The 13799-nt window shown below is 28.2% G+C and overlaps 1 protein-coding gene and 1 pseudogene across 1 annotated transcript; one reads left to right on the forward strand and one right to left on the reverse strand.

Annotated features, from left to right (window-relative positions):
- Positions 1-4305: 4305 nt before the first annotated feature.
- On the forward strand, positions 4306-10969 carry LOC101515732 (protein S-acyltransferase 10). Its single transcript, XM_004512181.4, has 11 exons — positions 4306-4820; positions 4997-5111; positions 5830-5904; positions 6029-6100; positions 6230-6367; positions 6438-6471; positions 7294-7403; positions 8339-8425; positions 9015-9098; positions 10153-10218; positions 10533-10969. The coding sequence occupies exons 1-11, from the start codon at positions 4727-4729 to the stop codon at positions 10705-10707; spliced, it is 1050 nt and encodes a 349-aa protein (XP_004512238.1). The 5' UTR covers positions 4306-4726; the 3' UTR covers positions 10708-10969.
- Positions 10970-12004: 1035 nt separating this feature from the next.
- Positions 12005-13799, reverse strand: part of LOC101488494 (lysine histidine transporter-like 8) — a 7656-nt pseudogene continuing 5861 nt past the window's right edge.

The following is a 13799-nucleotide window of genomic DNA, read 5'->3' on the forward strand; positions in this document are numbered from 1 at the left end:
CCGGTGAACAAAAAATGACTACCGGATTTTTCAAATTTTTTGAAATTTCCGGTAGCTTCCGGAAATTTCAAAAATCCGGTATTCAAATTACAACTACCGGAAATTTCATTTTTCAAATTTCCGGTAACAATTATAACTACCGGAAATTTCGATGCAACTTACCGGAAATTTCAGCAAGGTCAGATTTTTGGGTAATTTTTTTTAACTGCTCGTAAATGAATTTTTTAAGGATAAAATTGGATTTTCAACAATTTAGGGGGATATAAGTTTAAATGGGGGGTACAATAGCCAATACTCGAAAAAGATTCATAAGTCAACGAATGTTAGTAGTAAGGCCTTTTGCTAGGGCCTAAAAATTATAAATAAGGAAGATGATGGAGAGTTTTTGTCCAATGCTCGGTGTCCCATTTTATCAAAAAACAAAAACTTCAGCCTAATTGATATAGTAAATTCTTCGAACAATGTAATTTATTTTACATGAATAAAAGTAACTTCACTGAGATTATCAAATTTTAAAGGTTTTCCTTTTTAATTTTAGTTCTTTTAGAGAGACAAGTTAATAAAGTTAATAAATCAATAATTAACTAATATAATTATTTATTATTTATATACTGATTTGATCGTCAATAATTGATATTATTTAATTTATTTTTTAAAGTGAGTTGTTCGCTTTATACGAACTTAATTTACCAACTTGAGTTTTTCATAAAATATTTGAACTTACTAATTTTATTGTTTAATTATGTCATTTTTATTTTCGAGATATCTTATTTACCATTTTTTTGACGTTGAGATTTCTTTTTGATACAACTATGTGAATCATTGTACAAATAATTCCACAGTTCTTTCTCTCTTTGGCACATTTATTTACAATCTTTCATAACATTTATTCTCGTCCATGGACATTAATTTATGTTTTTTATTTGATTTAAATCGTTTTTAAATTCATACATAATATATCAAATATCTAGAGTCTTTACTATTTGAAGTGTAACTAGTGAAGTTGTGGTTTATACTTCAAACTCATAATATAGCTCTAAATAACTCTAGTTCATAAATCATGTTCATTCTTTGCATAGATTCAATATATATAGAGCAATCCTCTAAACATATGCATATAATTAACTTAAGTATAAACACGTGTCACCTTTATTTGAAACTTTATATTTTATACTTCGTTATTCTTATCACACTTTGTATTTTGAATAATTTTTAAATATATTTAACTAATTTATCAAAAAAAAAAAATATATCAAAGTATTTTTATTGAATAATCATTAGGGTCGATTAATGGGGTGTGCAAGCAGCTTATTTGTACAATACCCCAATTAAGAGTCTCAATTTTTTATTTTATAATATAACAAATGAGGGTGGATTTTATTTTTTGGTTAAATATATTTTTAATTTCTAAAAAATTACGACCTTTCGAATTTAGTCTATAAATTTTATTTATTCACATTTATTCTCTATTTTGATTATATATGGACTTTTTATAGGGACAAGAAATATTATTATTTATTAAAAATAAATTCAAAATAGTGATTAAAAGTGAATAAAAAAATTTAGAAACTAAAAAGTTGAGAATTTTTTATAGAGACTAAAAAAAAAATTTGAAATTTTATAGAGACTAAAATTTATTTAACCATTTCTTTTTAATTATTAAAATTGCACTTTATTTTTATTTGGAACCTAATTTTAAAATTAGAACAAAATATCTAAAATATTTAAAACAACCATGATAATCATTCGAGAATTCTACTTGTCACCCCAAGACATATTAAAATACTATTTTATCCTTTTTACTATATATAAAAACTTGATTTTTTTTATTCTCACTTTTCACTCACACATTCGAAACTTTGATAAAATCTCAATATTTTGAATCTTTCAAAACTTCTGAAACAAACAAGTAAATTTTTTTTTTCAAATATTTGAAAACTTCATAGATGTAATTTTCAGTTTTATTTAATAAAAAATCCAAACTTTTAAACAATACAAAACTTTCGAAATATAAAAATATAAAAATTTTCGAAATATGAAAATTTCAGAATTCCAGACTTTTTAAACTTTCGAACATTTAAAATATTTGAAACTTTTGAAATATCCTAATTTCACAAATATCCAATTCTAAATTTTTATTAAAGGTTCGAATATTTTCTTCAAATATATTTTAAAAATTTCAAATTAAATAAAATTTTCAAAAATTAACTCACTTTATACTTTTATACCATTATTATTGATAATGAATCAAAGTTTAAAAAATTGTCAAAAAATAGCTGCTAAATCTTTGAATCTGTGACAGTAAAAAGTGAAAAGTAACAAAATTTCAAATTTATATATATATATACTTTTTGCCTAGGGACTGATTTTTTTCACATAATACTATTGTTGCTTGTGACTGACAAAAAAATTGTTTCTGCTTGTTGCCTCATCAAATTGCCCAGGCAAATTGCCAACAACCATTGGAGTCTGGATATGCTACTTGCTTCGAAGACAACGTATACCTCTCACTGCCATTTTGTTTTGTAATTCGGGATAAAAAAAACGGTTTATAAAACAGACAGAGATATTTATAAAGTAAAACAAGCGAACACCACAATTTTTATCAAAAGCATAGTTGCGCTCAATAAATCAACAAGAAATATCAAATTATACTAACGTAATTAATATTATATTATTTAATAACATTTTAATTGGTATAAATTTTACAAAATTTATAATTTGATTGAAATTTTATATTATATGAGAATTTAGATTCTTTAAATTTAAATTTTTCTCAATCTTTTTTATTTATCTTATTTTACATTTTTTTTCCAGTTTTATTGAAAGTTTACGGTGCATAAGTCATATATATAAAATTTATATAAATTTAATATGTTTTGATATATTATTGAGGTACATTAAAATTAATGTTTTATGCATATTTATTGAATAATTTTAATTTTTATAAATTTCAATAACAAATTAAATGATTTTGTATTTATGTTAATTTGTACATGTATAGTCTATATGATAATTTTTTTTAATTCAACGATAAAAATTAAAAAAAAATTAACGTTTTATATATTTTTATTAAAAATTTAAAATCATTTAATATGCTATTAAAATACATCAAAATTAATATATTATATATTTTTATTAAATTTGTTAATTTTTATGAGTTTCAATCATAGATCAATTAAGTTTAATTTTATGCAAAATTTTATATAAATGATATATATAAACTTATAAAAATATAATTAAAAAGTATAATAATGATATAATATTATATTGATATTTTTTTTGAAGTAGACTGGACCAAATAAAAAAAAATTAAGGTACTTGAATGATTTGGATCCAAAGTAACTTTGTTTCCATTGGATACATATTAAAAGAAACACTATCAATTAATTCCATCGTTCCAGCCCAAGACGATAGTACTACTAGTATACACGTGTCTTACAGAAAATCTATAAAATAAAAGAAATTTTAACTTAAATATAACTTAAATTTTTTATCTTTTAATTAATATTATTTTGGTCTTTTAGTTTTTTTTATTAATTTTTGTCTTTTGTTATTTATAAATAGTATATTTTAGTTTCTTTCACAATTACATAAAAAATTATAGCAATATAATAATTAGAATTCTTTCTAACGATTGCAATATATATCTACAATAATATTGTTTTAAAAAACATCCAATTGACTCGATAATAGGTTTACATTTCAAAAAACTCCCCTTACATGAATAAATATAAATTATTTGAAATAGATAATATTTATTAGAATTATGTATTTTTATCTCGTTCTTGTTAAATTTACATATTTAATTTTATAATTGATATATGACATCAATACTTCATAATAATAATAATTAGTGTTATTCTATGAATAAACACGCAAACTTCGTCATTCAAACCAACTTAACATGTATTTTAACTAAATTTATTCAAGTTTGAGTCTAATCCAACCAATCATTTAAACTCAATAATTTTCAATTTAAACATTTTGAATCCACATACCTATTGACATAACATATATTTTTATTTTTATTATTATTATTAATGTATAATTAAATTTTAATTATTAAATTATATTTAATAATTTATTGTCATTTTAATTGATTTAGATATTACTTGATGTATTTCAAATATTGAATGATATATAGTAGTATAATTTTATTATTTTTAAATATTTTAAGTATTTAAATTTAATTAATTTTTTAAAATTTTGTTTGTTTATGACCGCGAACCTAATCCAATCCCACGCACTTTTAATCGAGTTGATAACATATTTATATTAAAAAAGAAAAAACTAAACCAACCCAATACATTCTTAATAATAAAGAATTTTATTTTTATGTGAATCCTGAAGAATTTTTCTTTCAATTCATCGGTTCCTTCGGTAAAACAACAACTAACAGTCTTTTACCAGCTCTATCTCATTCCTCAATCATGGCTTTTCCAACCCCAGCAAACGAGACCGCTAGGTTGCGCTAAATCACGCCCAGGATGCGCACTGCGCACCTTCTCTATCAAGTTTTAAAGATAACAAACAATTAAATTAGCAGCTTCGTAAATCACTTAGCATCCACCTCTAGACTTTCGCTCTATTCTTCCCTTGTGGTTTATTAAGTTGTGTCATTCATTTTCTCGACAAAATTTATTTCTACTGAGAAAATTCATTTTCCCGGGAAACAAAAACACACTCTCTCATCTCCGATGCGAATCCTTTCCTTCCTCCGTCGATGACGATCGCCGATATATGTCTCCCATCACGTTCCCCTTGGGATCAACCAATGGATCTATTCTTCCGTATTTTCCCCTGTCTCGCTGATCCTGGTTCGTTTCAATAATCCTCTAGTTGATTAACAGCTCGATTTTTTAATTTTCAACTTAACTGTTGCTGTTTAATTTGTATTTACTCGATTTAGCATGCTGAACGGTGAAATGCTGCTATGAATTTCGTTTTTGTAAGATTTTTGTGTGTGTGACTTTATTTAATTGCTGAATTTTAGCTCGAAGGTCTACGTCGTTCTTGAAGCTTGTCTTGCTGGTGATTCATCTGATTTATGCCGGCGTTCTTTTCTTAATTGATGGAGATTTGATAGAGAAGACTAAGAAAGAACCGTGGTAGGTTTTTTCTTCCCTCATTATGTTTTCTATCATAGAACACACTATGTCAATTTATTGACCAAATTGAAGTGGCATTTTCTGGATTTTGTTGATTAGGTTGCAGTTTAGTGGAAATACTTGTGAAAAAGGAAATAGTAAGAAAAATCTTGTACTAACTTTGAGTTTTTTGTACAATATCTCCTAGAATAAGTTGAAACTAGGCATCTAATTTATCTTCAGAAACTCATTTAATTTGTCCATGAATATGCATAAGCTTACAAGTGATACATTTTAACTGAAAAGCTCTTGTAAACAAGAAATCAATCCAAACTGACCGTAGTTTAACTTACTAGTACTTGAGCTAGTTCAAAACACATCTTTTAGCGACATGCAATGAATTCTTTAATACAATCAATTTTTTTATAGATACAATTCTTACAGCTAGGTACACAAGTGATGAAAATGAATATTATTTCTATGATGCGTCTGTTAGTTGTTTATCGTGTTGTATGAAGGAATTAGTTGCACTGATCCTTTTGAGAAGGACATATTGCAACAGTGTTTTCGTGCTTCCATCAAGTAATATGAGCAGTGTGATGAAGTCTTAATTTAGAGAAACTAAGGAAAAGTCTAGTTTAATATAATATTATGAATGTATGATTTAGTGCTTCCAAGCAGTTTTAGATAATTGCTATAATTTTTCTGACTTTCTATTTTTTACTTGATTTTCTTTCAGGTACACTGCTTTATACTTGCTGCTGTTTGCTGTTACTTTAATACAATACTTCGCTACATCTATTTCCAATCCAGGGTAATAAAAAAATTTATTTCCTTATGATGAAATGAATACTTGATTGTGATGAGGAACATTGTTTTTTTTTAATTTATATGTTTGTGATGCGATTTATTTTCCTTTGCTACATTGTACTGTACAGTTATGTCATTGATGCCATGAATGCTGTTAATAAGAGAAACGTAGTTGGCACAAAGACACCAGAAACATCAAAGTAAGAAACCATCCTTTCCCCATTCCAACGTTTATCATTAAAAATAAGAATCTGATAACATATGAAGTAAAGTAATGTTTTTGTTCTGATCTAACTATTTATTTTCAATTTTCATATGCTTAAGCAAAGTCAACCAGCTTCAAGCAGAAATGGGAGCGTCATAATTTCCATGGAGGGAAATCAGTCTGTAAAAAGTGTTTCAGGAAGCAATGCAACATATTGGTCAAAGTTGGTGTCAGAATTGTATCCTATTGGATCAACAATCAGGTAGGTAGCCATATATAAGATCTCTCATTACTTATACTTAAATTTTTCATGTATGATTATTTCCTTGCAGAACATGGACGTGCACCTACTGCAATGTGGAACAGGTATTACGAATGGCGATTTGTAATTTAATTTGTATTGTGTCATTATGTTATTGATTAAGTCATTTATTTACTTTATTGCTTCTTCAATGCGTCTTTCAGTGATAGTGTGGCATTTGTTTGATGGTTTCAGTACTCAAAATTTCATTATGTACAGTATTAAATTAAATGCAGTACCATAATTAATTATAAGTGTTAGATGGCATATTTAACACATGCTTAGTATGTAATTATCAGTTACTAACTTACTAGAAATTACGGATTTGATTGATTCTTATCTAATTATGGACGGTCTTTGTATGCCCTAATATTTGATTAAAAATAAGCCCCATGTGTGTACTTACAACATAACATTCAGACATATTCTACAATAAGAATATTTTGTCATGTCTTGAAGTATCTTTATTGAATAATTAAGCAATGTCATCAGATTGTAAGTAATTTTGCCGAACTTTCCCAATTGCTATTCTTTATCTTGAATCTGTAAAACCACTGTTTGTGTATTGTTTTCTGATGTAAATATAGCCTGCCTTGTAAGAGAAAGAAGGTAGTTTAATGTCAATACTTAGTTTTGTGTTATTAGTTTCAACCAAAAGTGATTGTTTAACTTCAGTAAAATTCTAGAATGAATTTTGTTGTGCTGGGTTGTGTGCTTGTAATAGAATCACGAGGAAGCAGTATTTCTATATATTACTTTCAGTACATTAGGAGTTCATTTTGTACCATAATACTGGACACCTCTACTTTCGCCATTATTCTTTGGGTTCTAATAATTTATCCTCTTGATTTTGATGCTCAATTATTACGTTGATGACCATTATGCAGCCTCCACGGGCAAAGCATTGTCATGATTGTGACAAGTGTGTTCTTCAGTTTGATCATCACTGTGTTTGGCTTGGAAATTGTATTGGCCAGGGTAATCATTGTCAATTTTGGTGAGTTGATAATGTTGAGACATGTAATTCATCATTACTGTTTGGGCATCACGATTCCTCTGTTTTAAACTTCATCAGAGCTATCTAATATGAGATATGCAATTTAATTTTTACCAAATATTTAATATTAGCTTGATGGTATTTTTTTAACTACTACTAGTGATATTTATCTGAAGGATCCTGGAAATGCAACCATTTACCACAAATTATCAGTAGAGTGTCATTGTTTGTTTCACGATTCATAATTTTCTAGTTGCAGTATGCATCACTATCAATTTTCTTAAAAATAGAAATGAATTTGAAAAAACTCAGGACCGTATTCAGAAACTTGAGCATGTTATCCTTGCATTATTCATTTTTATATTTATTTTTACAGCATATGTGCTTTTACTTTTCTATCCATTAAGTACTATCTGTATTAATAATTATAGATGGTTTTAAGCAATACATATATGTATGTGTGTGAAAACATCTTAATTTACTCTTTAGATCTGTCCCTACTTATAAGCCCCCTTTAGAAAAAGTTGTCTCCAAATATAAGCCCCTATACAAAGTATTAGATGCATTTATTAATTTTTTCCAAATATATCCCTAAACAATACTACTAATTTTCTTGGGAAATGAAAAGTCAATATTAAACAAGTCATACACAAAATGTACATATTAATTACACTATTTGTTTTTCTTAATATATGTGAAAAGTGCCAAAGGTGTCTATAGTCTATAAATAGGGACAAAGGCAGTACTTTACATCCCTAATTGGACACTTGCAGAATTGATGAATGGGAATTTTAGCTTATATTCTCCATGTAACAGTAATTTTGTCAGCATTGGGCAATGATATGAATTTTATCAATTTCCTTTGTATATTATATATTCGTATAAATGTATGTTTGTCACTACAAATTTTCCTCCTTTCTTTCAAAATACTTTAGGTGGTACCTCTGTGAAGAGACAGCAGTGTGCATCTGGACAGGCATCTTGTATATTTCACACCTGAAGGCTCACATTACAAGGGTTTGGTATGATTTCTTTTGAATGAATGTTGAAATTCAGACTCATGAAAATTAAAATGTTAAGTTTTATTAGTCAAATCCCCCCTTCAGAAAGTTTAATTGTATATGAGGGGTTGGGGTGTGGAATCTGTAGCCATTCCTTCATGAGTGTAGAGGATGTTTCTATGTTTAAGACCTGCCAAGTCAATAACCTTACCTTTTTGCCAACACTTACCTTCTCCTGACACCAAAGTAATGTTACTGGCTTGAGCTGGTGGTCAATAGGGATAAAAATTGGTTGAAATATTGTTGACAATTGTAGACCTTTTCTGTTCATATATATATGTGTGTGTTTAATTTAGAGAATCCTGGGAGCATGGCATGCTCTTTGATATAATATTTTTTTATCATTGGGTGAGTTTTTTGTGGGTCTACTAGATAACCGAGGTTTTTTATTTAGTGAGATTCACATGAAATTCACCTATTGATAATTTGATGGAGAGCACGTTGCTAGCATTCCTTATGAGTTCTGCCATAAGCCAAAGGAAGAAAGTCCAATCCTCCTTCTATCTGTACATTGTGATCTGAAAATGAATGGTAATTTTTTGGCTGTCAGGTGGCAGGATGCGATCATGATACTACTATTGATCACTCTGTCGATTTGTCTTATCTTTCTGCTTCTCCTACTGATGTTTCACAGGTAATGCTTGTTATTATTTGTTATATTTATGTATCTTGCATCATATTGCATTTAAATGTCTTTGCTGTTGTTCCTTACCTGCAAGATATTATTTATATTATAATTATGTATGTTGCATTAGTTTGCATTTATATATCTCTGCTTCTGTTCCTTACCTGCAAGATACTTGTACAATTTTTGTACAATTCTAATAGAAACTGAATTAGAAATTAAGAAGAATGAATGAATCTTCTTTTGAATTAACCCTATTCCCAATCCATGTCAGAATTTTAGTGAAAGAAAGAATGCCAGCCTTTTTGGAAGACCCCTGCTCTGTCCCCTGACCTGTCTTATATTGTTTTTCTCCTTTAACTATAACTACTTAACTTTAGTTAGTTACTCTGTATGAAGGACTTCTGGGGTTTTGGTATTGATCCCTTATTTCTCTGCTTCCCTTTCTTTGATAGACCCTCCTAATGGAAAGTCTCCTTTCAAACCTATCGAATTCTTCATTGTTCTTTTTGATTTTTATTGTTGGAAGATTCTGTGTTGGAATATAAGTGCTATCATTATATCTCTATCTGTGGTCCTCGAGTTCCTGCCTATGTGTGGTATACATTTTGGTTTTATATATTTGAATGTTAACATTCCATCACCTTGAAGATATGCGATCAATGAGGACTAAATGGATCTATCATTAGACCATAAAATATTTGTTTCAAAGAGTTTAACTTAAATTCAATTATCCTGATTTTCAGAATCCAATTTAAGATATTTGGGAGGTTTTGAGAATCAAAGTTATGAAGAAATAGCTAGAAAGAACTTCCTAAGTGTTTGAAAGATGGATGTTTAGCGGAATGACCTTTTGATTTATAAGTTATTAAATCAGTTTGCTACCATTTGCATCTAATCTAAATATTAGGAGTTCTGTTTTGTCAATATAATCATATGTGAAATAAATTACGTTGTTCATCCTTTTTTGTACTGTGGCACTTTATCTCCACCATGTTTACTTTATAGTTGAGCATCCTGGTTCAACTCAGTAAGAGCATCACTGTTGTTTGTCTTTTTGCAGTTATCTCATTCTGACAAATCAGACTACCTATGAACTTGTAAGGAGAAGACGAATTGCTTATCTAAGGTTAGATAAGTAGTCCCCTGACATTTTTGTATTATTTCATATTTTTAACTTAATAGTTACTACTCCGGTCTCTAATATAACTTAATGGTTAAAAATTTGAACTAGATATCAATTTTCTTTGATCTACTTTTACTTATATTTGAGACCGAAACCGGAGGGAGTAATAATCATCTAAAGATAACATTTTGACGAAATGGGATTCTTTTTTTGGTTGTTGCACTGCTTTTAATGTTTTAGCTATATGTATGTTGATGGGGACTTAGATGTCTGCGCTTTTGGAATATCTATGTTAAGCACATTATATTAATCTGCAGGGCAATTCCAGAGAGAGTGCATCCTTTCAGTAAAGGAGTTTGTAGAAATGTATACAACTTCTGCTGTGGAAGTTGGAGATCATACGGTTTAGAAACACTACCCACCCCACAAGAGATAGAGGAAAATTCAAGGCCGTACACATGCTCGGATGTTGCAGCTTGTCGCTGTTGCTGAAGTCTTTAAGTTTTGTATGTCAATGCATCTGTTTGATTAGATGATTAGAAGTTAATTTTAGGCTACTAACGATGTTATTTCTCTTCTTCTATCATTCATTCTTTGCTAATTTTTGAAGGTCGACGTTTCATGTTTGTTGTATAGTTGCAGTGCTAGTGTGTTCTTTTGGTTTACATTGTTATTCTTTAGACCATGATATCTAGCTTATATCAGACTGACTCTTGTCATGAAATGCGAAGGACAATAGAGTATTTAAGCTGCATACTCGCGAGCAATTGAAGTAGCAAACCTTGCGATTATGCTTATGTTAACAGGCCGAGTGGCAAAAGAAAGACTTAGCAAATATTAGAACTTGCAATATTTATTAAACTTCGGTTTAGTTCTTTCCAAGTGTCTGTAGAGCACAATACTGCTATTCTCACTCTTAACTTGATATTATTAGACTTTTTAGACTTCATTTAACAAAGTTATTTTTAATTAATATAAATTTTAAAAGTGGTCCGTGTTTAACTTTTATTCATTTACATAATAAAATTACTTTTGCTAGAAATACTCATATTTTTGCCTTAAGACAGTTTTTGTTTTCAAACGATAGTTATGGAAAACAGTTATCAACTTGTTCAATACGTGTACAAAATAATGACATATCGCAAAGTCAGAGACTGCACAACTGTCAGCACTCAACCATCATGGTAATGACTCTAATTGCTACCAAGAGGCATATGAAATACTAGTATTGTAATTGTGATGTCATTGCTTAAGCTAGAGAGATAGAAAGAGCAAAAATGATCCCTGTGCTGCATAAGGTGCCATTTGCATCCTTTCAAAATTTATTTGTCCTATAACGAAACACCACAGTACATATAAAAGATATTACGTGAGATTGGGGGTGAGAAAAGAAGCTACCAAAGTATTAAGTGTCATGTTTTTGTAACTGTGACATGTTTCTCAACCATCCAAGAAAGAAATCATAGGTCTTGTAACCATCTCATCACAGAAAAGATTAAATAAAATGCAAAACATTGTAGATCACTAGTATACAAAATCCGTGCAATCAAAAAGTGTGTGGTAATTTATAATTAGATAGCAGTCTTAAAAAATATTTACACATTGTAAATCAATTAAATCCTATCATTTAGGTCAAAACCTCACAAAATTTCATTTTACAAACTCAAATCATGCAGTACTGCAGTAAAATAAAATTTAAGAAAATAAAACATTTTGAAAACTACCTAGAATGTGAATCAAAATTTATAAAACATCAATTCATTATGACCACCATTTTCACTTTTCAATATCAAAGAAAATGAACATGACATCTTTGAAAAAACAAATCTAACTTCCACAAAATAGTCATTGTCAATCCATAGAGAAAAAGCATCTGGATTTTAACCTACCCAACAACTAACATTGACCCCTCTAATCACCACTAATATCATGATTATTTTAGCATCAACACAACTACATAGCGAGGTATACAATTTTGAGAAGAAAAATAAAGACAAAATTAGCAATCATATTCTTAATTTTCCTCCATATATAATTTCCCTCGACACTACTTAGGGTCAAAAAAACTCACTTTAATACCCTTATCAACAACAACATATAGACTAGCACCAATCAACATTCCACTAAGACCAATCCCAAAAGTACCCAAGAACCAATTAAGGAACCACATAACACTAAACTTTTTTGGGTTCTTTAACTTTAGCCACATAAAACATGGGTACGCAAATGTCACGGGCAATGCTACTCCTCCAATTAAACCAGCCAAGCTTGCTAAAAATGGAGTTGCCACTCCTATGAAAAATGATAAAAATCCTGAGAAGATTCGAAGGCTTGAGCGGAGCCACCATGGACATGGCTTATTCATTTTTTGGGTGAATTTTGATTCCAAATCATCGAAAATTGGCATACCATAGATTTGGAATGAACACAAACAATTCACTACTACGAAAAAGCTTGTTAATCCGAGTACAAATCTTGACACATCATGAGAATGGAATTTGTATAGGGCTGTGAGCATTCCTCCATTTTCAGGAATCTGTACATTTTAAATCATATATTAATTAAAATGTATGGTATACCATAATTCAAGTCCTAGTCATTAATTCGTTCATTTTACTTTGTCTTTAGTTTTAATTCGACTTTTCTAAATAACTAGTTCGTAACCCGTGCGTCGCACGGAAACAACGATTTTAATAAATAAATTATTATATTAGTTTATATATATATATATATATATCAAATTTTATAAATTTTATTTTATTGATATTAAAAAATAAGTTGATTTAAAAAAATAATTTAAAATAAAAAAATTAAAAAAAATCTAATTATAACTTAACTTAAAAACTACTTTCTTATACGCTCAATGTTATTGATGAAAAGTATGACTCCAACACCATGCCTTATTTTTGAATTCTACAAAGAATCTTATTTCTTTCCAAAAAACTTATTACAAAACAATACTTTTAATTTTAAACAAATAAAAACAATAATTATTAAAAAATATTAAATAATTAGATTAGATGAAATAAGAATTTTTAAAATAATGGACATGGACATATATAAAATAAGTAAATGTAAAGATGAGTAAGTAACTTAATAATGAATTTTTATTTTTATTATTCAGCCTTTGCTGTATAAGTGGGCAAAATATCTTTCATTTTAGTACTACTCACAAAATACTAAAGAAAAATAATTTTCCCGTTACAAACAAAAAATTACAATACACATAAAAACGCATGTTAGTCTTCATTAATCTTTCATGAAGCTTTTGAATTCTTTTGAATTTGCGTGATATTTAATAATAAATTTAGAATATAAAATGTATAGTATAGTAGTTTTTAAATTTGATAAAATAGTTTTTGAAATCGATGAAGTGAATTGTTTCTTTAATTCCTACATAAATTTTATATTTTCTTAAATAAATTATTATTTTTCTCTTCAATATTCTGAAAATTTAATTGAATTCATGGCTCTAAATAAATTTTATATTTACTTAAATAAATTATTTATTAGACAACTTATAATCAAAATTATTAGGACGGGCAACAATTATTTATGAGAATTTAAAATCGGAGTTATTAAGA

The sequence above is a fragment of the Cicer arietinum genome, chromosome 8 (genome assembly GCF_000331145.2).
Source record: "Cicer arietinum cultivar CDC Frontier isolate Library 1 chromosome 8, Cicar.CDCFrontier_v2.0, whole genome shotgun sequence".
NCBI classification, from domain to species: domain Eukaryota; kingdom Viridiplantae; phylum Streptophyta; class Magnoliopsida; order Fabales; family Fabaceae; genus Cicer; species Cicer arietinum.